Raw genomic sequence first — 23,652 nt, 5'->3', positions numbered from 1 at the left:
TTTTCAATCCTAAATTTAAGAACATTTACACCTAAGTGGATGATCTGTTGCTGTTGTTCCTACAAAACTCAGTCTGGTGGTTGCTTTCTGAACGGTAGGGTCACCCCTGAGAAGCAGGCTCGGCCAGATGATGATCGTATTGTCCAGACCCATGGTCCTGGTCTGTTCCATGGAGTCATGAGAGGAATGGGTCTTCCCAGCTGGCTGGCCCCTGTTGTATACATAATGGAGGCATCTGTGGGTTAACCAACACTGCTATTAATAAGAATAGTTTATGTAAAATTATCTATAAGATATCAAGCTACCATAATAGCATTAGTCACTGTTATTTTTACACTTAGCATCAGACATGTATGTACTGACTAATTGACACAGTATCTCATTTAATGTTCCCGCTAACCCTGTAAAGTTTGGAGAGGTTGGGTAGCTTCCTACAGCAAAGTCAAGGAGAAGGCTAGGATTTCAGTCCAGTTAGGTTTGACTCTGGAGCTCCTGCACCTTCCCTTCATGTGTACATCATGAGGGAGAAGAGGAGAGGGAAGCCATCTATCTTACTTGGGCCTTCTGGGTCCTAAGTGTCTTTCTGCAGATCACTGGGCCCATGTCTGTGTATGATGTAATTCCATCAGTGGAACATGACAGGATGCTGAACAGGGTCCATCCTTCAGTGGACCCTTCCTCACTGAAGTAGGATCAAACGTGCACTTTCTATGGTCTTCTGGTAATGGCAGGACCTGCACTTGAATTGTCTTCAACCCCCCCTCCTCCCAACACACATACTGATTTCTCACTTGGTTCCCTCCTGTGCCTTCCCAGGCTCTCTTCTGCTGTGGTCCAGGGCCTTGGAAGAGTTGATGGTGTCTTAGGGGATAAATAGGTACTGGGAAGTATGTTCCGCTTGAGCAAAATGCCATCCTGTGTTGGGATGCTTCCTCCCTTGAAATTTTTTCGAGTCACCTAGAATTTCCCCATTGGAGTCATCATTTAGTATTTCATCCCCAAGAGAGTTCAGCTGAAATGGAACATTGTGAGGGAAGAAAAACATGTGAAACCACTTGTATCCACTCTACTTGTGCATAGATTTTTTAGTCTTCTTGGAAGACTGGAATTCATAGTCCTGAATGAATGGAACAGAGGAATAGTGTTTCTTAAAGGGCACATTGGATTACCTTGAATAACCAGAGAGCAATGCCAGGGTAAGGGCACATTTAGGGAGAAAGTAAGAGGGATAAAAAGCCAAGTGAAAATATCCTTACACCTCCGAATTGAAAAGCAGAGATCTCTATTACTTCCCAACTCGTGGCTCTTAGGATGTCTGCAGGGCAGCGTGGAGTCCATCCGGCCCCAGTCTGGCCAAACCAATCCCTGAGAAGCCCAGGCTCTCTCCCACCCATCTCAGCACCTCGGTGTTTGTACACACATCATTCATTCTGCCGTTACTGAGCTCCACCCTGTATCCACACTGAGGGTACAGGGGCAGTTTGTACCTTGACCTATGCTGAAGAGAATCAAGTCTGTGGAAAAGCTCATGAAGGTCTTTAGTCATTTTTTAAATTAGGAAACCTTTTTGTAAATGTAAAAGTTTGAAAATGTCAGTAATTTATTTTGCAGTTCAAAAATAGAGATTAATATTTGGAATCTGAAATTTTCTCTTTATCCTGCTTTGACATTTATTTTTGCAAGGCCCTCTTTTTTTCTTTTTTTTTTTTTTTCCAAATCATTAACTATTTTAACATTAACTATTCAGGTCCAGCTCCTCAAATGCGAGAATTTTCATTTTAATTAGAAAATATCACATATTTTGAAAAGATGCCAAATAATTTTTAATCAATTTAACATTTAACAATGGCAGTAGATTTAAAGCTGTGATGACATTTAATAATTTTATGCCAGATTTTAAGGAAATACTTTTATTACCAAACTCACAGCTACTGCAGGGAAGCAACTGATACTTTAAAATAATTGTCCACCATATAAATGAAGTAACTTTCATTTTATTTCCTGTATAATTTTTTTTTCATTTGCTTTCCATGAGCATTTTAATAAAATTTGTCAGGGATGAGACTCGTTAAACATATTTCCTGTAAAAGCCTTGTCTGTCTTTATTGAAGTACACCGTGACATTTCTTTTGTTTGTTTTTATACTAGCCCTGCTGGCACATTAATTCTTACCAGAAGCCAAAGTGACTTCAGGGCTTTTGCTTTCATTATGCCGTCGGCTGGGGCAGTGTTTTATAATCAGATTTGTGTGTGTGTGTGTCTGTCTCTCTCTCTCTCTCTCTCTCTCTCTCTCTCTCTCTCTCTCTCTCTCTCTCTCTCTCTCTCTCTCTCTCTCTCTCTCTCTCTCGGGCAGGGGGGGAGGGGGGGCACCACAGTGTAGTATCATTCATCACATTCTTTTGCTTCCAAGGCTGTTTCCTAAATTGGCTGTAACTCATTGAAGGTGAACAGATCAGAGAAAATATGAAGTGCACTCAAACAAGATGACTTTTCTAATGTGGGCTTCTAGTGGCTTTCTGCGACCAGCCACTTCAGCGCCCAACTTGTAGGGGTTTTACTGAGGATCCTTTTGCTTCTCTCTGCTGGTTTAGAATCCGTTCGCAGACAATGAGGAGTCACAGCAAAGGTCGATTAGGATTTTGGGAATGAACACTTGGGATCTCGCTCTGGAATTGATGAATTTTGATTGGAGCCTCTTTAATTCAATTCACGAGGTAAGTCGCGAAATGATAAATAAGTGCCAGTGCTGTTTTAACTGTGGATTCTTTTTGAAGAATATTTGTGTGTGACTAGGTTTTAAGAAGATCCATCATTTAGTGATATAGTTAGGCTTTAGGATGCCAGGGCCCCCAGAAATATTTGGGGACTTTACTTATATTGAAAGACTGACCCAAACCTAGGAAAATCAGAATACAGTACCAGGCTTTATTTGTACTTAATACAATTGTATGTTTGTGTAATGCAGCATAAATATGCTATATTTTTTGCTTGAAAACATGTATTCATATATATGCTTACGTATATAAAGTTCTAATGGGATTTAAGAGACATTTTACATTTGATACCTTTGATATTGGCTTTTTATTTTTTCCATGAGCTTTACAGTACTTTAAGAATCACATTTATAAATGCACCTACACACACATTTCTAAGAATATTCTATAAATTTAGACTATATTGTGTGTCTTCAAGTACTTGAAAATTTTGAGATATATTTCAAATTTGTGTGTCCATCACCCTCTCCCTTGAGAACAGCTTAAACATTTATTAAACAATAGATGAGGAGCAAAATGCTACTGACAATGAATAAACATAGCCAGTAGAAAGACTCAGAAATCAGGAGATGAAAAATGAGGCACCTCTTGCTACATACGGTTTGTTGATTTGCTTTGCTTTCTTGTGAACTGTTTCATACAAAAAGGCCTTTCCTTCTGAAGAAGGAACTTGGGCCCAATGTAGGTACCCCCAAGCTTCATTTTCATTTTGTAACATCTTTTAAATATCATCATGATTTTTTGCCAACAACATTCCAACATGATCATTTAAATTTGAGTAAGTCGTGAACTCATTCAAGCTGAATGACTTGAAACCTGGAAATGTTGGTAGAGTGGGGTGCCCCTGCTCATGGATGCTTATGCCGTGGAAGGATGTGAATTACTCCTGCAAATACACACATACGCACACACAGGCACTCCCCTCCAATTAGAAACAAATTTCTTCCATTGCTTTGCATGTGATCCATCCATATCAATAGTTACTGGTCTAACTCAATTTTGTAAGTTTTGTGCCTTGTCCTAATCTCACTCTCTGTCTGTTATTTAACAGTGTCTTATATCAGTGGTTCTCAGAGTGGGTACCCAGATCTGCATCAGCAGGACACCTGGGAACTTGTTAGAAATGCACATTTTTGGCCAGACCGCAGACCTGTTGACTCAGAAAATTTAGAGGATGGGGCCCAGCAATGTGTGGTTTTTGTTTGTTTGTTTTTAATTTTTTATGGCTGCGCCCTCAGCATATGGAAGTTCCTTGGCCAGGGATTGAATCCAAGCTACAGCTGCGACCTACACCTCAGCTGCAGCAATGCCAGATCCTTTAATCCACTGCACCAGGCCAGGGATTGAACATGCACTTCCACAGCGACTTGAACTGCTGCAGTCAGATTCTTAATCACAGCAGGAACTCCAGCAATCTGTGCTTTATTTAACAGGCCTCCAGGTGATGCTGGTTCATGCTGAAATGTGAAAACCCATGTCTAGAAACTCTACCTGTGAGGGTCCAATGTGCATCTTAACGGATACTAGTGATAATCTTTTTCACTTGAAGTTGCCTCTATAACAAGTTTGGGGAGTTGGGGTTTGAGTCAGCTCGTGACTTAAACTATTTTATTTTATTTTTGCTTTTTAGGGCTGCACCCGTGGCACATGGAGATTCCCAGGCTAGGGGTTGAATCAGAGCTGTCAGCCTATGCCGTAGCCACAGCAATACGGGATCCAAGCCAGGTCTGAGACCTACATGTATAGCTCATGGCAAGCAACACTGGATCCTTAACCCACTGAGCGAGGCCAGGGATCAAACCTGTGTCCTCATGGATGCTAGTCACATTTTTTCTTCTGAGCCACGATGGGAACTCCTGACCTAAACTTTAGAACGTCTTAGATTTTCATGAAAAGCATCATCCTTGCATTCTAAAAAATTACATTTATGTAATGATTCTACGAGAACATTATTTCATGAGGAATTTCTAAAAGTCAAGGTAAATTGTCTTGAATTTAATATACTGTTATTATGATATGATAGGGGTTACTGAAAATAGCTCTTAAAGATGGATTGAGGGAGTTCCCATTGTGGCTCAGTGGTAACAATCCTGACTAGTATCCATGAGGATGCGGGTTCAGTCCTTGCCTTGCTCAGTTGGTTAAGGATATGGTGTTGCCGTGAGCTGTGGCGTAGGTCATAGATGCATCTCAGATCCCATGTTGCTGTGGCTGTGGTGTAGGCCTGCAGCCACAGCTCCAATTCGACCCTCAGCCTGGAAACTTCCATATGCCACAGGTGCAGCCCTAAAAAGACAAAAATAGATTGGGGGAGTTCCCTTATGGCATAGTGGGTTAAGGATCCACAGTTGTCACTGCAGCACCTCAGGTTGCTGCTGTGGGGTGGGTTCGTGGAGTGGGTTCAATCCTTAGCCGGGAGATTTCCATATGCTGTGGGCACAGCAAAAAAAAAAAGAAAAAAAGGTATATTGAATTTTGTATCAACTTGACTCTGTGCTGTAAAAATAAACACTGGCATGAATACACTGTCTTTCAGCAAGAGCTGATCTACTTCACGTTCAGCAGACAAGGAAGTGGGGAGCACACGGTGAACCTCAGCCTTCTGCTTCAGAGATGCAATGAAGTCCAGCTCTGGGTGGCCACGGAGATTCTCCTCTGCAGCCAGCTAGGCAAGCGAGTGCAGCTGGTGAAAAAATTCATCAAAATTGCTGCTCAGTGAGTTTCTAGTGGTTAAAAATGCAATTCCTCTCCTCTCCTTGAGAGGGTACATTTTTTCCCCTTATGACAATAACTGGCTCTCCCTGTCCCCTGCACACTATCACCCAAGCCTGCACATGTGTTGTTGGCCCTGCCAAGAATGGCCACTTTCATCTAGCAGATTGCTGTCATTCTTCAAGACCTAAGTCATATGTTGCTTCCTTCCTAAAATCATCCTTGACTTTCAAACACAGAATCAGCTGCTCCCTACCCCAGCTTCCCCATATCACACACACAGGATTTTTTCCTTTTTTAAAAATTTCTTTATTATATTGATTAAACCTAACTTTTTGTGTAGGATTCCTTCATTAGGCTGTGTTAGCTTCCAGAGGGCAGGGACCATTTCTAATCGATCATTGTGCCTGGGGTGCCTGGTACTGAACTTGGTAAATAGCAGTGACTCAGGAAGGTTGTTTGAATGACATTTTAGTAACTTCCTGTGAGCATCTCTCAAAATACCAGATTATTATCCTGAGACTACTCCTGGGACAGCTTCCCAACAGAAATAGACAACATGAATCTCAATCTTTCCCACTTCCTTCTACCTTCTGATCTTCCCATTTTTTTTCTGTTTTTTTTTTAAATCAAAGCGTTTTTGACTACATGTCAGTGTAATATATTTAGGAAATATGTTCTGATCATTTAACTATAATTGCATATCCATCCAGGGCAGGGTGGGGAAATAAGAGTGAACCTACTCTGCCTTCAAGGACTTCTCAGTCTACTGGGGGGGACACTTTCTATAACTCAAATGGCTAATTTGCAAAATAGACGTGGCGGGGGTGAAATTCTTCTGGGGGCTTTAGGGGATGAGAAATTTATATGCCAAGGGTATGGGAAAGGAGGATTAGACAAATTTTTGGAAGAAAGTCGCATTTGAAGCTATCTTTATATTCTGGGTAGGAATTCAAAAGAGCACACTCTCCACAGAGGTCAAACTCAGTAGAGGAGAGAAGCAGTGAAGTTCCTTGGAGGCTGAGAGATGGTGGTCAGAGAAAGGAACCCCATCCAGCTTGGCCAGAGTGAAAGGCATTTGTCATGCAGTTGTGGGAGACCGATCTGAAAAGGAAGATGCTTTGACAAAGTTGTTAAGGATGTTGAATTTCAGATGGAGGAGTTTGGACTGAATTGAGAAGGCAGTGAGGATTCTCTGAAAGTTTTTGTGCAGGAGATGGAGATGATCCAAGTTGTTCTTCAGGAAGGTTGATCTGGAAGTAGCACACAGGCTGAATTGTTGCCAAGGAGACCCCAGAAGCAGGGTGTTTTGTTGACTTAGGTGAGAGAATAGCAGTGCCTGACCTGCTGTTTGATGTGACTGGGAATCGAAGGCGAGATAGGTGACAGCTAGACCTCAGTCTTGAACTCTTCTAGAGTAAACAGTCTTTTTTTTTTTTTTTAATTTGGCCAGTACATTGTCTATAATAGCCTGTGAAGGGTGAGGCTCTTTGGGATCAAAAACTTTCTTTCTTTCTTTTTTTTTTTTTTGGTCTTTTTGAGGCCATACCTGCGGCAGATGGAGGTTCCCAGGCTAGGGGTCGAATCAGAGCTGTAGCCTCCGGCCAACACCACCGCCACAGCAGCGCCAGATCCCAGCCGTGTCTGCAGCCTACACCACAGCCCACGGAAACGCCGGATCCTTAACCCACTGAGCGAGGCCAGGGATCGAACCTGCAACCTCATGGTTCTTAGTCGGATTCGTTTCTGCTGCACCACAACAGGAACTCCTCAAAAACTTTCTTATAAAGGCCCCTTACTTGGTGAAATGGGACATTAACATCCCAAGGACTAAAATGACACCACATAGTTTAGTTCCCAGTGTAAGATTATATCCATCCTCAGGGAAATGAAATATGTATAGTCACGTCTTCTGTGCATGGCCTCATGCCCTTGGATTATTTGCTGAACTGGTCTCTATTCCTAGCCGGTAGAGTAGAATGCCAACAGAAACATAAAAGTTACATTCTTCATAATCAAACTGGTAGGAATAGCCCAGGGAAAACAGTGATTTCCATAATCCTGAAGCATCTTCCCTGCCTAAGGCATCCTATTTGCATATTCATGTTTCCTTCCTTCTTACCGGTCCCATCCCCCACCTCTGTGGATTGAGTGGATTTTATATCTTCACACAGACAAAGGAGTCTTTGCTAATCTGGAATGTGTTAATGTCAGATAGTCTGTTCTTATCTTGGAGTGAATGGACCTTGGTAAAGGAAGACTCCAGACTGGAATGGTAACCATATTTGTACTACATCAATTTGTCGTATAGAGAAATCATTTCTACATTAATTTTTTCTTTTTACAGAGGGAATTATATATGGGTTATTATTTTTTTTAATCTTAAGTATGACCAAAAAAGAGATCTGAACCAGGAAAATTGTTTATGGGGAGCTAAAACATCAAAAGATGGGAATTACAGAGTTCCCATTGTGGTGCAACAGAAACGAATCCAACTAAGATCCATGAGGATGCGGGTTCGATCCCTGGCCTCGCTCTGTGGGTTAAGGATCCCGCGTTGCCATGAGCTGTGCTGCAGGTCGCAGACTCAGGTCAGATCCTCTGTTGCTATGGCTGTGGTGCAGGTCAGCAGCTGCAGCTCCAACTTGACCCCTAGTCTGGGAACTTCCATATGCAATGGGTGTGGCCCTAAAAAGCAAAAAAAAAAAAAAAAAATTTTAAAAGGTGGAATTATATCTAAGATTTCATGTCAGGTGTTCCCATCATGGCTCAGTGGTTAACGAATCCAACTAGGAACCATGAGGTTTTGGGTTTGATCCCTGGCCTTGCTCAGTGGGTTAAGGATCTGGTATTACCGTGAGCTGTGGTATAGATTGCAGATGTGGCTCGGATCCCACGTTGCTGTGACTCTGGTATAGGCCAGTGGCTCCAGCTCCAATTCGACCCCTAGCCTGGGAACCTCTATATGCCACAGGAGCGGCCCTAGAAAAGGCAAAAAAGACAAAAAAAAAAAAAAATTTCATGTCAGTAAGTGATTTTGAATACAAAGAATAATAAACTTTTTATAATGAATAATAACAAAATCATTTCCCCTGAAAGTTTTGCAAAAGTTTATGCATTTGAGTGATGGGCAGAATATAAAAATGTCTAGTGGGAAATGACAGACCCAGCGGGACTTCCATCATGAAGTTAGGAGGCAGGACTGGGAGTGAAGGAAAGCATCTGGTGGAGATGCTTCTGGCCCAGGGATGGCCTAGGCCTGTTCTCACTGATGACAGAGCCTTGGCAGAGGAGCCTGGTACTTCATGCCATCACATAGAGAGATGGAGCTGACTCAGGGCTGTTCTGGCCTGTGTGAACTTTCCAGGGTGTGATGGGACAAAGGGTGGAATGAGGGAAATGAGTGGCAAAAGGGAAGCAGGGCTGCAGTGTGGATGCCTTTAGGCAGGGTTTCTCCAAAACAGGTGGGTTTCTAAATCATAGACCAGGAAGTGTCTTATTTGTTTATTCATAGACTATATCAAGCAGGGTCCATGCAGGAGAGAGTTGGTAGAAACCAGATGAAGGGGCCAGGCAGACTGAGTTTCAAGTCCTCTTGCCTAACAGGCTGAGTCCAAAGCTGGACAGGAAGATTATGAGGGGACAGATCATGCCCAGTGGAGGCTCAGCAGTGAGGGGCTTGCATTACTGGGTTCACCCTGATATTTGGGACACTAGGTATGGAGGCAGCAGTGCCTTTCCAGGTTCTCCTGTTAATGAGGATAGAATTTCCAGACTGTCCCCCAACATGACCCCCACTGCCTGATGCCCAGGCACAGCTGTACTGGGCAGTGTCCAGTCTTCGAGGCTATCTCTGGTTGCTGACCAGTTCAGACAAGACCAGCCAGGACACAGCCAGCTCTATAGATTACCACTTTCAGATCCCAAACCAGTTTCCTGGTTCTGAACTCAATGCTCATATATACACCTCTGTGACTGGAAATTGGTATAGTTTGGAGGGGGGCACAGAAGTTTGTAATATGTGTTGAAAACCTGTAAAGTCATAATAGCTTTTGATCAATCATGTAGAGACTGGAAGTCAAGCTTAATTTTTAAAAATGACAGTAAAAAGTTTTATACACCAAAGGTATCAATTGTGGCATTCTGTTTAGAGTTGGATTGGGTTGAAAATAATTTAAATGTCAACAATAATGGAATAAGTAAACAAATGATGAAATATGTTTTTGACAAAGTGTTCTTTAGCCATTAATGATAACAGTGAAGGATCCATAATATATAACAAAGTATGTAAATAAAAACAGGATTCAGAATTGTGTGTATGCTGTCCCCAGATTCCATCTGAGACATTGGTGGAGAGATGACATCTGAGGGCTGCTCAGGCAACACACACGAGGTACTTTTTTATGTACCTGGCTTACTGCTAATCACTTTCATATTTATCAAGTTAGGGTAATTTTCTTAATTTTAAAAACATGCCTATTTGCCAGTAAGTCCCAGATAAAGGAGTGTCTGGACTTCACAGGCTGTTGCAGGTGACCTGGATGTCCATCCTCCCTCCGCTATTCTAAGCTCCCCCCACCCCCTGTCTGGCTTCGAAAATTAGGGGAGTTTTGATAGATTAAGTTGAAGGGCAGGATTGACATTCTGCAGAGCAGATAACCTTGCAGAATGACTGGAGCTCAATGTGACCTTTTTGCATTTTATTTCCTTTTTTCCTTAAATTAGAAACATGGAACAGTGTCCCCATAATATATGTGATATTTTATTTATGTATGTATTTATTTTTGTCTTTTTAGAATCACCCCTGTGGCATATGGAAGTTGCCAGGCTTGCAGTGGAATCAGAGCTATAGCTGCCAGCCACAGCAATGCCAGATCTGAGCCATGTCTGTACCCTACACTGCAGCTTGCAGCAGCGCCCAATCCTTAACCCACTGAGGCCAGGGGTTGAACCTGCATCCTCATGGACACCAGCCAAATTTGTTCCCACTGAGCCATGACAATAACTCCTGTTTATTTATTTATTTATTTATTTGTCTTTTTAGGGCCACACCTGCAGCATATGGAGGTTCCCAGGCTGGGGTCCAATCAGAGCTATAGCTGCCATCCTACATCACAGCCACAGCAATGCAGGATCCGAGCCACATCTGGAACCTACACCACAGGTTATGGCAACACCAGATCCTTAACCAACTTGAGTGAGGCCAGGGATTGAACCCACAACCTCATGGTTCCTAGTTGGATTCGTTTCCGCTGCACCACGACGGGAACTCCTATTTATTTTTTTATATGTGATATTTTAAAGGTATATATAACATAGTAGCCGTTGTTACGGCAGCCGCCCAGCAGCCCTGTGCCGCAGTGCATCAGCTCTGGTGACAGCCCTGTGGCTGTAGTGTACCAGCTCTAGCGACAGCCTTTTGGCTTTAGTGTACCAGCTCCAGCAGCTCTGTGGCTGCAGTGTATCAGCTCTTTTACCTGGCAAGAAACCAAGCGAGCACTCGGAGAGTTGGAGCACTCAGGTTTATTATGCCGGCGGGCTCAGGGGAGATCACTCTCCTGAGTCTGAGCCCGGAAGAAGGGTTTCACAAGGCTTTTATGGGCTACCTCTTCCAGGTCCATGCTTGGCTAGTCGGACCAGAGTGACGTCAGGCAAGGTAGTAGATGCGGAAACAACTTTACAGAAGCAGATGTGTGGGGGAGGGGTGGTTGGGGCAGTTGGCTGGACTTTGCTTAGTCATCATGGCTGGGGTCTCCTTTCTACATTTTTATTGAGACATTTTCTCCTACACTGTTTTGTTGAGAGCAAAGAAAATATGTCTAAATGTGAAGGAAGGGGGAGCTTAGGGGTGCAAGATGAAAAGAAAGGCAACATACTAGGGTTATAATGAGAGTGTGGAATATATAAAAAAACATGAATGTAAGAGTTTTCAGTTGAAATTATAAATGCATCCAAAAATAGATTTTTTTTTTTTAAATGGAGGGATCTTTGGAAGTGTCCAGAGGGTACCAAGAACACTGATCTTTTCCTAAAGGTAATGAGCTGAAGTGTTTGGAATCCTTTCATTTGTGCTAGGAGATCCCACCCCTCCCACGGGGCAGGTCATGGGTACAGCCCTGCCCTAGAAGTTGAACTCTGGCCTGGGAGAGTCTTTGTAGCTTTATCTCTTGAGATCATCTGGTGAAAGGATGTTGCTTCAAAGTGCCTTCTGCTTTCTTTTATTCCATAGCTGCAAAGCCCAGAGAAACCTGAATTCCTTCTTTGCTATTGTGATGGGTCTCAACACTGCTTCTGTCAGCCGGCTGTCCCAGACTTGGGAGGTGAGCTCTGGGGGGGTCAATAGGGAGGGTGGAGTGGGGGATTGGTCCGTGGGGGGTTGGGGGGTGGGGGGAAAGACCACAAATAAAACTGAGCCAGAAATGTTGCAGCTGAAACTCTTTATTTAAAATAAATTGAGGAGTTCCTGTCGTGGCTCAGTGGTTAACAAACCTGACTAGCTACCATCCATGAGTCCACAGGTTCAACCTCTGGCCTCGCTCAATGGGTTAAGGATCTGGTGTTGCCTTGAGCTATGGTGTAGGTGGCAGCCACAGCTCGGATCCCACATTGCTATGGCTCTGGCGTAGGCTGGCGGCTACAGCTCTGATTGGACCCCTAGCCTGGGAACCTCCGTATGCCACAGGTGCAGCCCTAAAAAAACAAAAAGAAAAAATTAAATAAGTAAAATAAAATAAATTAATTTAAATGAGATAAATACCACTAGAGAAAAATGTTGAAAATTAGTGTCTTGAGTTGATAGGAACTATTTCCATCAAATGATTTTCAAAATGGTTCTATAATATATATGAAAGAAACAAACATTGTAATATGCATCCCAGCTAGAATTAGTTTTCTGCTTTTCTCCTGTGATGGCGTGGTTACATTTCCATGTTGGGCCCTTCAGATGTTCACCTGTGTGTCCAGAAGCAGATTTGCTGAGGTGCTTCCCACCTGTAGGGCCCCTGACAGTATGTTCACATAGCGATGTCTATCTTTGCAAAATTTGCAAAAAAAAAACAAAAACAAATTTGTACTCTTTTTTTTTTTTTCCCAAAGAGGGACCACAAAGCCTTATAAATTGCAAGTCTCCCAAATCCTGGCTCTGCCTGTCCACGTTGCGTGATGCAGACTGTTTGGGTTCCAAGTGTGAGGCCCACTCACATGAGCACACATTCTCAAACAGGGACTCTGAGGGTCTGTGTGGGAAGACCTGAAATGGGGGTGTCCCTGAAGTTGGCCAGACACAGATATAGGGCCCTCTGCCTGCACCAGGCCCCACCACCTTCTTCCTTTGGGGTTTTGTTTCTTCCCCTCTCCATTTCTTACTGACCACCTGCTCACTCCCTGTACCACTTCTCTCCCACATTACGGATCCAACCTGCCTGTGGCTCACTGGGCCCCCTCTGCCTCTCCCCATCCTCTCAGATGCAGCCGCTTTCCACACCTGTACCTCACTCCTCCTGGTCCCCAGTTCACAATCCTGCAAGGGAGAAGCCAACAGGCCGGCTCTTGTCTTCTCACATTTGATCTCAGGGACCGTCTCTGGGCAACCTTTGAGGGGGTGGGGGCGGTTCCCTTTCTTTGCATCCTGGGCTATGCACTGATGGAATGCGCTGTGGTAAGTCAAGGTCAGGGTCAGTGCTCCTTAAACTGGTTCAAAAGAAAAGGCTTGAAAGGCCCGCAGCTCTGGTTAAGCAAACAAGATGCACACCCCCTTGATGAGATTCGAGGAGGTGAGCAAGAGGTGCCTCCGTGGATCAGAGCAGGAGGAAAACAAATGGCTGATGAGGGTCCAAGGAAGAGTGGAAACTGAAATTAAATCTGGAAGGAAGCTTTGATTGGGAAACATTGAGAGGGGGACAGTTCAATTCAATTCAGTTCAGGCCGCGTGCACTTCATGTGCATGTTGACGGCCCGCTGCCATGTGCGGGGCTCTGCGTCAGCACTGTGTCAGACAGAAGGTGGGCCAGATCCAGACACGGTGTGCTGTGAGCAAGGAGGTCTTGACCCAGTTCCAAGCATATCAGAGCAGAGCTGGGCAGGGGTTGCTCTGTCTCAGGGTAGCTGAGCAGCCCTGAGCAGCAGGGCCTTGAAAGTTGAGACCGGAGTTGCTACAGAGGGACATTGGGGTGATGTCCCTGGCAGAGGTGAGCTCAGTATCTCTAGACCTGGAGAGTGACTCCACTCTCCTAAAAAGGCAAAATAGGGAAAGGAGTCAGTTTAGAGAACTAGAACAGAGGTCAGCAAACATGTTGGGGAAAGGGCCAGATAGTGAATAATTTTAGGCTGTGCTGGCCATGTGGTCTCCATTGCTGTGATCCAGTTCAGTGCAAGAGCAGCCTGTGATTCATCTATAAATGATGAGCACATGGCAGTGTTCCAATAAAACTTTATTTATAAAAGCAAGCAGTCCAATCTGGCCCATGACCGACTCCCAGAGTAGATCAGTTTGGCTTTAGGTATATTGAGTTCTGAGATGCCACTGGGACATCTGTGTGGAATATCCAACAAACGAAGATACACAGCTAAGAAGAACATTTGGCCTCAGCTGCAGAGGTCTGCGTTTGCCCTTTTCTCATACGGTTTCTCTTCCATTTATTAATACATGTGTATTAGGATAAGTTTCCAAACAGAGCAGACAACCTGTTTGCTGTAAAAAACTGAGTCCGGATTCAAAATTACCACATTGGAAAGTCTGTTTTCAAATACCTTAGAAGTCTGATTATTGTGGGTTGATTTCATTATTTTGATTTGTTTGGAAACAGAAAAACCCCCCAAAACCCCCAAATCTTCTGGGACATTGTCCTTAGCGTTAAGAGCTGGAATTTGCTGAGCACCAGCTACGGACGGTATGCTTCTTGAGTTGTCTTCATGTCAGTCAGAGCTTGGAGCCTCACTCCAGACCCACAGCTAGAAAGGGGCAGAGTCAGAATTCAAATAAAGACTGGCCTACCACTGAGGCACCTAGCTTTACACTTCACTGTTCAGGACAGGCTGGAAAAGCCCAGGCTCTTCTGAGGCCTGAATTTTTATTTGGGAGGATGGCCTCTGTTTGCATCCTCTGTCATTCTTTGTGCCCCCTGTTGGCCTGGTGGATCTTTACAGCTCAGCGCTTCTACCCATTAAAGTGCAGGCTTCATCATTTAGGGTTTTCAGGGCCTTTCACTATTTATCCCTCTGCAGTGAAACATAATTATTAGATCATTTATACAAAAAAGCATCAGCCAACATTATTGTTTCCCACTCAGCAAGACTGTTTAAGAAAGTGTATGCATCTGTCAAAGGTAAGATATGAAACTGAAATGCAAGTTTTTATTAAAAGATCGCCCATGTGTGGACTGTCTAACCATGAGATTCCTGACTCATGTGGCTGTTATTTATTTGAAACTATCTTTAGCAACATTCCCAAGAACAGTCCCATTTAGAAGTGATGAAAATTGCATAATGAGATGCAATCAGGGTAGAACCAGATGCTAGAGGTCTTTATGTTCAGAAATGTAACATATGTAAACAGAGCTTAATGAACGCTCCCCTTTAGTGCCTCTCAAAATAGCTGACCTCTCTGACCTTTTCTTATTTGTTTGTTTGTTTTTAGAAAATTCCTGGGAAGTTTAAGAAACTTTTCTCTGAACTTGAAAGTTTAACAGTAAGTCGCTGAGCCAAAGTGGATTTAATCTTGCAATTGATTGCTAATCTCGAATTTCTTTCTGGAATTTGCTGTCACAATCTGCACCTACCATGTTAGATGTATGAAAATGTGTGCATATGGAAATATATATGTATATGTCTATAAAAATGTGGCTTTGTTTCTTAGGAAATGAAGCAAGTTGACAGTTAATGCTTCTTCCTTCTTCCTCTGCATGTAAAAAAGGTAGCAGGAATGGTCCTTTTGGTGTGATTTTCAGAAGGCAGATTTTTTTAAGTAGAGGCCATTTCCAAGCCTACAGAATTAATCAGTATAAATTGAGTGTGCAATTCTTAGGCATTACACTTTTCTTCTTTTTTCCTTTTTGCTGTCTCTTACGTTTAGATACAAAATGGGTAGTTTCTTTTCAGAACGCAGTAAAACTGTTCTCTGCATTATCTGTGCATTATGAGGGCAGTTTTTCTTTGCAGTGTTCCTAACAAAAGACTTTGGGGTTACTTCATGATAGAAATTATGGAGAGAAAACTGTACTTAAGGAACCTATTCGAGGAAAGATAATAGGGCAATCAAAAGGTGTCTCTCCTTGGCAGTCATTTCCCATTATTGTCAACCAATAACTTGATTTTCATTCATTGCCTAGATTTCCTGCCCTCATTTAGTGAGTTTATTCTCCTAGGAAACCTTTATCTACTTTGTTCTTAGGAAGAACCGCTCTATATCTAAATCATGTTCAAATTGTATAGCAAAAGTGGATTTAGAATTGTTTCTATGGTGCATTGATTTTCCTTCCTCTTTGTCATCTGCTTGGTTCGGCAGGACCCTTCCCTGAACCACAAAGCCTATCGAGATGCATTCAAAAAGATGAAGCCACCTAAAATCCCCTTCATGCCCTTACTGCTTAAAGGTAACAATTTTGTATCTTGTATACTGTGTGTGATTCTGTGTTCCGGAAAAGTATCCCTCAACTGTAAAGGGCAAGAAAAGGATTCTCTATTTTTATCTTTAAAGTCATTTTGACCTTCAGACCTAACTCTCTTGGCTTGGGATTGTTTTACAAATGTTCCATGATTTCTGAGATAACCTCAGAAACCTAACTGGACAGGAGCAGACAGCAAAGCATTTTCACTTGGTTCATCAAACTTGGCACTGGACACTTTTGTGGTTGTATTTTACTCTGCTTCTAAGCCATCTTATTTTCTTTGAGTCTACAATTCACTTAATTCAGCCAAGAATAAGGCTGCCATAAAGAGCCCGAATGGTAATCAGTCATGTTCTGCATTCGTAACCTATGTTTCAGAGCTTCAGCGCATGGCCTGCTGCTGTGTGAGAAACACCTTCGGGGAGTTCCCGTAGTGGCTCAGTGGTTAACAAAGTATCCATGAGGATGCGGGTTCAGTCCTGGCCCTGCTCAGTGGGTTAAGGATCCAGCATTGCCATGAGCTGTGGTGTAGGTTGCAGATGCAGCTTGGATCTGGCATTGCTGTGGCTGTGGCATAGGCCGGCAGGTGCAGCTCCGATTCAACCCCTAGCCTGGGAACGTCCATATGCCATGGGTGCGGCCCTAAAAAGACAAAAAGACAAAAAATAAATATGAAAAAAAAGGAATACCTTCAGTCAACACAGGCAGTGCAGTGTATGAAAAGCATTGGCAGAGAATGTACTTTCTTTTTTCCTGGAGTGAGTCCAGTTGGGAAAGTATATGACACCTCCAAGTGAGTCCACTGACTTCTCTTCAGGAGACCCCCAGATAACTGGTCATGAAAACATGTTATTTAAATTTATTGTTGAGGTCTCGGTGATCTCTTTGAAACCAGGGGGATGCATGAAAGGGACGTTCATGTCCATCTGGCCTGTGCTCCTAGCATTCAGTGAACATCCTCTCTGAGTGCTCTCCAGGAGAAAGGGCTTTGGTCATTTTTCTTGGCCATATTTTGATTCTTGCCAAGGGATTTTATAGGAATATTCTTTTATATTGCCTCCGCCCTTCAGAGGCCTGTAAATTCTGCTGGGTCAGGCCCCAGTGCCTACACCATAAGTGTGATTCTGGAAATGAATGACCTGGGAACTGGGTTGCTAGTTTGCCTGACCATCTTCCTCCCCCACCTCCCCTCTCGCCTGCCCCACTGGCAATAAAGCTGATATTCCCTTTTCAGCTTCTCAAGAACAGCCAGAGCTTGGAGAATTACTGAGTTGTTATGCATTCTTGCAGCTACTTATTTCATCTTCATCTGGCATATAGCAAGAATTTCTATGAACCATTCATATATTAGGACAGTCAAGAGGCACACAGAATGCTTCCTTCAGATGCAAAGAATTCTGCTAAATGTAAATGGATGAAATACAGAGAGATTATAAAGCCAAAATAAAAACGTAAAGTTCATTTGGAAAGTTCCCTTGTGGCGCAGCAGGTTCAGGATCTGGTGTTGTCCCTGCAGTGGCTCAGGTCGCTGCTATGGCCCAAGTTTTGCTCCCTGGCCTGGGAATTTCTTCATATCATGGGCACAACCAAAAAAAAAAAAAAGGTCATCTAATTTTTCGTATTTATATCTAAGATAAGTTTAGTGAGACTCGTGATTTTTATTTAAAATAAAATACCAACTGGAGAGTGGAGGTGGTAGTGTGTAGGAAGTAACGGAATTATTTAGCCACAGATAGGAAAAATAGGAGATGAAGACAGATCTGGGAAGGGAATTGATTTTAGGAAGACAAAACTTTGAAGCAGTAAATGTTTGTAAGGTAATGAGAAGATAGTCAACAATGTCCCTTTACCTTAATTAGATGTGGGTTGAGCTTTCTGCTATGTATTAGTGGTTTTCCCCTCAAAATATTTAATGCACTCAGGTGCCTCCCACTTACATCTTAGCTTGGATGCAATTTTCTGCTCTACTGAGCTTATCTAGCCCTCATTGTTGGCAGCAAAACAGATTTCCCTTTTTTTCTATTGAAAATATGTTCTCTCACTCACACTAGTAAATTAAACTTTTTTCCATCTTTTCATTAGACGCTCTCTTGAGTTTAAATAAGCACTTATTTTTCCTTTATCCTAATTTTGTTCATTGTAAAAATAAACAACATTAGTACTGTCTATTGTACTTAGGGTTACCTTTTTTTTTTGGTCTTTTCTAGGGCCGCTTCCCGCAGCCTGTGAGGTTCCCAGGCTAGGGGTCTAATCAGAGCTGTAGCTGCCAGCCTACACCACAACCACAGCTACGCAGGATCCAAGCCGCATCTGCGAGCTACACCATAGCTCACGGCAACTCCAGATCCTTAACCCACTGAGCAAGGTCAGGGATCGAACCCACAACCTCATGTTCCTAGTAGGATTTGGTAACCACTGTGCCACGATGGGAACTCCTAAAGTTACCATTTTTGTCTGAAATACTTTCCAATGGAAAATAAGATGAAACTTTTAAATATGTGTATAACATGTCTGAGATGAGACATTTTGGAAAACACAAATGACATGAATTTTTAGCTTTTGTGAGCTGCAAAATTATTTTAAAATGTGCCGCAAACTACTTTAAAGCCACCAGCTTTTTCAGGCAAAACTTCCCAGCCCTCCCCCTTGTGCCTCCTACCTGGACTTGCTCTTGATTAGAGACAGAGACCACACTGATCTCCTGGGTGTTGAGAAGGACCGGGCCCCCCATGTTGCATTTTTTGAGACAGTTCCCACGCACAGATTATCAAGTAAGCACATAACCTGAAGATGCTTCCAGACATCAGCTTTTCCATTTCCCAGTGAATTTCTTTCCATTTACAATCCCCTCTACTGTGGATTCCAGTTCAGACCGTAGTGAGTGGGAAACCCTAAATAAGTGTTGGGCAAAGGCTCCAGCTGAGCGAAAGGTCAAAAGCAGTTGAATCATGTATATCATGTAGGGTTTGGGAAGCTGGCGGTCCTTCCAACAGAGTGAATAATCAACAAACCTCTTAAGGTAAACCGAGGTTGTGTCTGTATCTTGGAGTGCAGATTTTTATTTTGGATTTTGGGGGGTATTTGGTAAAAGGAATGTTGACATGCTTGTATGTTTCTTGCTTCTCTTTCACTTGCCATCTCTTCACATGGAGTCCTTTCATCCAACAGTTGTATTACATGCAGTGTGAGGAGCGTGTCTGGCAGGTGCTCATTTCTAGCACTCTGAACCTGGCAGGTACCCAGAACTGCTTCAGAGCCCATGACTTGGGTTCTGAGACCCCAGTTTTTGAGCTCAACCACCTATTGGTTTCTCTCTCCCACACCTTCCTCATCACACACGTGCCATTCATCACATCAACACCTGCAGCCACGTCGACCCCCTTCTCCTGGGGAGCAGCCCCTTCCAGCCTCTCTTCCCTCCCCACCTGGCCAGACACACCTTTCCTGCCTTATCCTCATGTCAGCATCAGCCTAACAGCCCCCACCCTCCGTAGAGCATCTTCATCTACTGACCTTGACAAGTCCTTGAGAGTTGAGGTCAAGCAAGGCCACCCAAGACAGAGGAGAAAGAAGAGAGAGGAGTGACAATGGAAACATTTAAAAATTGGCAGAACCCCTCACATCTAGTTAATTCAGTGCATTGATTGTAACAGGTGGTAAGAAATGTCTGAGTCCTTTCAGGTACCAGAGAGGCCCAGTGGTGAGAGGAAGCAGACTGCCTGGGCTTGGATCCTGCCTCTGAGAATACTTCGTATTCTCTCTTGCTAGGGCTTTACCTTACAGTCCTTTGTGAGGATTAAATAGGTTAGTGTCATATCTGATGCTGTTCATAAATATAAGCTGTATTATTATCATCATCCTTGGGAATACAAGGAGGGGATGACAGACCTTGGAACACTGAGACAGACATGGACCATGAGACTCTGACAGGGCATTTGTAATCTGAAATCTCTGGGAGCGAGGGGATACCAGGTTTGTAAAATGGTGTTTCTTGAAGATCCTAGGCACACAGTGCTGTACTTGCTATGCAAAAAAAAGATACAAGCTCTCTGTGTTGGCTACTCTGTTTCTAAATATTGTGTCATAGAAAGAACACTTGCAATTCAATTCTGAAAGCAAACCCTGAAAAGATAATAAAATAGCTAGAGTTTTGTCAGATGACTGTGTAATTGCGAATTGTTTTCCTGGGAAGGCGTCAGTTTAAAAAATGAAAAAAAAAAAAAAAAGTGGGGTGGGGGGGAAGCTTAGAAAAACGCTGCAGTCTGGCCAGGCTGGAAGCTGTGTAAAAAGTGGCAGAGAAAAGGGTTGTCAGGAAAAAAGGATTGTAGTCGCTGTATGGTGTTAACCATGTAACTGGTGTCACCCCCTGGTGGGTCATCAAAGCTCAGCAGCTGAATGTGTTGTAGGCAGATTTCACAAGCACCTATCTGATAATGCCCCCATAGGCACCAGCAGAATCAAAGGCTTGATTATATGCAAATGCTTTCCCTCACTCTTTAGAGGAATTTCAGTCTGTTCACTTCCATCTTTTATGTCATGTTATTTTTTCACACAATTTCTGAAAATTATTTTCATTTGGTTTGCCCTCCACGTCTGTGATATAACATGATTATTTGCACATTCTTTAAATTGTAGTATATGTCTTACTTTGATTCTTGTCTGTAAGGATTTCCTAATGCTTAGTCGTTGACCCTATGAGTTTTTTTAAGCCATTCCCTTTCAGAGCTTCAGCTTCTGTCATTATGTTAAGGAATTACCATCTCTCCAAGAGGCACTCCTGTGATTTTTGCAACCAAAAGAAGATTTTTATTTAAATATCTTCTGTCACTTCAAATGCAAAGAAGCTCAAATCAAGCTAACCTTCGCTTCCTCTAAAAATGTACCTTCATCCTAGTCTCTTTATGTTATTTCATCAATGATGCTTGCTTTCCAGTGGCTGAGTGGGCCTGGAAACCTTGCCATTTGCAAACTTATCCCTTTTTTCACTCACTTTTGATAGCTAATCAGGACCTGGCTTTGAGAACCAAAAATCTAAATTTAAACACCTACGAGTTCCCCTCACGGCATAGCAGAAATGAATCTGACTAGTATCCATGAGGATGCAGTTTCAATCCCTGGCCTTTCTCAGTGGGTTAAGGATCCAGCCTTGCCATGAGCTGTGGTGTAGGTTGCAGATGTGGCTCGGATCTGGCATTGCTGTGGCCGTGCCGAAGGCCAGCGACTACAGTTCCGATTTGACCCTTTGCCTGGGAACCTCCATGTGCCTCAGGTGCCACTCTAAAAAGACTAAATAAATAAATAAATAAATTTAAACATTTAAATCTAAACCTTAATTTTTTTTTTTTTTAAGTGAAGCAGATCCCATATACTTTCCAGGCACTGTTAAAAAGCAGACACGTAACTATTAAAATTCTCTTTCTTTCTCATTATTCATTTCTTTTCTACTCAGTGTTTTGGCCTAAAGACATTATGGACCAGTTAGGTTATAGAATAGTGTTAGCTAATGTTAAGGACGATGAAGTCAAAGCCTGCATTTTAAGTATAAGATATATACTTGCATGAATGTTACAGTGTTTTCTCCCCACACACATGCATTATGCCCTCTCACATCAAATACTGTACAGATTCAATTTCAAGTTTCCTTGTCAATGCATGAAATAATCCATAAGGCTTTAGAAAAATTAATAAGCTACATTGCAGCAAGGTATCTCTTCAACCTTGACTCACGATCCATTCCTAATGGTACATATATCTTTTTGTTTTTAATTTTCAGATGTAACATTTATTCATGAAGGAAATAAAACGTTTTTGGATAATCTCGTCAATTTTGAAAAACTGGTATGTAAATGTCACTATTTCTCCTTTTTCCCACTGTAAGGGAAACAAATGTTTTTCTTGCTCCAAGAAACAAATGGTTTAAGGGCTTTTGTTCACTGAATGTGTGATTTATTTGCTGCATGTTGTGCCTTGTCAATAAAATGTATTCCCATTAAATAGAAGTGTGCTGGCAAGGTTTTTAGAGCAAATATGAATATCTGCTTTTTATTTTAGAAAATGGAACTTCATTGGATTAGCATCAGTGGTTGAGAGTATGTGTTTGAACTGGAATTAAAACTGCAAGGTTCCTGTCAGTAGGAACTCACAGTCATGAGGTTCAGCCTTACTACTTTAAAGACATCTTTCTGTGTCTTGGAACCTGCTGCTTCCACGTTACAGGAGAAAGCTGTCCTTCTGGGGAAATACATCCAGCTTGGATATGATGCTGAAACTTGTAGTGTCCACATGTGAGGGGAGGAACCACTCCTTTACCAGCCTGTAGACAAATGGGGGGGAGACCAGCTCTGACCATGCACCCTCCCTGCTCATGAGAAAGAGGTCCCCAGCCAATTCTTTTTCACAGGTTACTGAAACGTCTCTTCCTGAATTATTTCCAGGATATTCCCAGGTGCTTTGTCAGGCAGTGGGCTCCTTTTAGCCTTTCTTCCTGCCTGAGGGCAGAGGAGAAATTGAGCAACTGTAAAATAGGAGAGCTCCAAAGTGACCCAGTTGACTACACGAATGGATTTGTCTGACAGATGAACTTTCATGTCATAGATGAGACTGCCATGCCTGGTCAAAGATGATACCATTGACCCCTGTCCATAGACCCTGACCTTTGAGTGACCTTTTCAGTAATGGTAATGGATTTGTGTCAGCTCTTTCAGAAATAGACCCACAGTTCCTGGTGAAACTAGGTCAGGCCTTTGAGAGAAGGTTGAGGGCCATAGACCATGACCTAAGAACAGTACCAGTTGATGAGTCCAGACAGTGTTTGGCCTCTGACCTTTGCGTCATAAGTATCCTCCTCCAGGGATGAGGTTAAGTGACCACACATAGAAGGAGGTGGCACAGAGCCAGTACAGTCAGCTCTGTACAGCCTGAAAACCCAAGCAGCTAAAATGTGAAAGACTGATATTTTGCCATAGCTCCATTTTATTTATTTGAGGAATATCACTCTGCGACTAATTAGTTTTGAAGTGGACATATGGCCGTAACGTTTCCAAGTCTCTCTGCGTGCTAAGTGCTTTGGAATCGAACTCGGTTATTATAGATACTACAGTTGAACCAAGACAGCCTGAAATGGATATTTAAGTATTGGGTTTTCTTGAACTTAGTCTTTAGATTCCTTCTGTATAACATTCTGAAGGTCTCAGGGTAGAGACTGTGGGCACTAACATTCTAGTCTGTAGGCAGGCTAATCTCCAGTGCTTGGTATTAATGAAATGATTGTGGGAATAGAAAGTGTCTGGTCCGTATTTATTTCTGGTCAATATTTATTGTCATTGCCAAGGGGGAGGTGGAGGGAGTGGGATGGATGGGGAGCTTGGGGTTAATAGATGCAGACTATTGCCTTTGGAATGGATTAGCAATGAGATCCTGCTGGGTAGCACTGGGAACTATGTCTGGTCACTTATGATGGGGCATGATAATGTGAGAAAAAAGAATGTATACATGTATGTGTAACTGGGTCACCATGCTATACAGTGGAAAAATGAGAGAACACTGTAAACCAGCTATAATGG

General features: G+C 42.8%; 1 protein-coding gene across 3 annotated transcripts in view; it reads left to right on the top strand.

Moving 5' to 3' along the window:
- The window catches only part of RAPGEF5 (Rap guanine nucleotide exchange factor 5), a 238,535-nt gene that overhangs the window by 204,286 nt on the left and 10,597 nt on the right, over positions 1–23,652 (top strand). For all 3 annotated transcript variants that reach the window (XM_047751885.1, XM_047751886.1, XM_047751884.1), the window contains exons 19-24: positions 2,592–2,714; positions 5,311–5,489; positions 11,716–11,806; positions 15,121–15,171; positions 15,988–16,075; positions 21,864–21,928. In XM_047751885.1, the coding sequence (XP_047607841.1) occupies positions 2,592–2,714; positions 5,311–5,489; positions 11,716–11,806; positions 15,121–15,171; positions 15,988–16,075; positions 21,864–21,928 (597 nt within the window). The remainder of the gene's footprint in view (positions 1–2,591; positions 2,715–5,310; positions 5,490–11,715; positions 11,807–15,120; positions 15,172–15,987; positions 16,076–21,863; positions 21,929–23,652) is intronic.

The sequence above is a fragment of the Phacochoerus africanus genome, chromosome 11, assembly GCF_016906955.1.
Source record: "Phacochoerus africanus isolate WHEZ1 chromosome 11, ROS_Pafr_v1, whole genome shotgun sequence".
NCBI lineage: Eukaryota > Metazoa > Chordata > Mammalia > Artiodactyla > Suidae > Phacochoerus > Phacochoerus africanus.
This window is presented reverse-complemented; position numbering and strand designations above follow the sequence as displayed.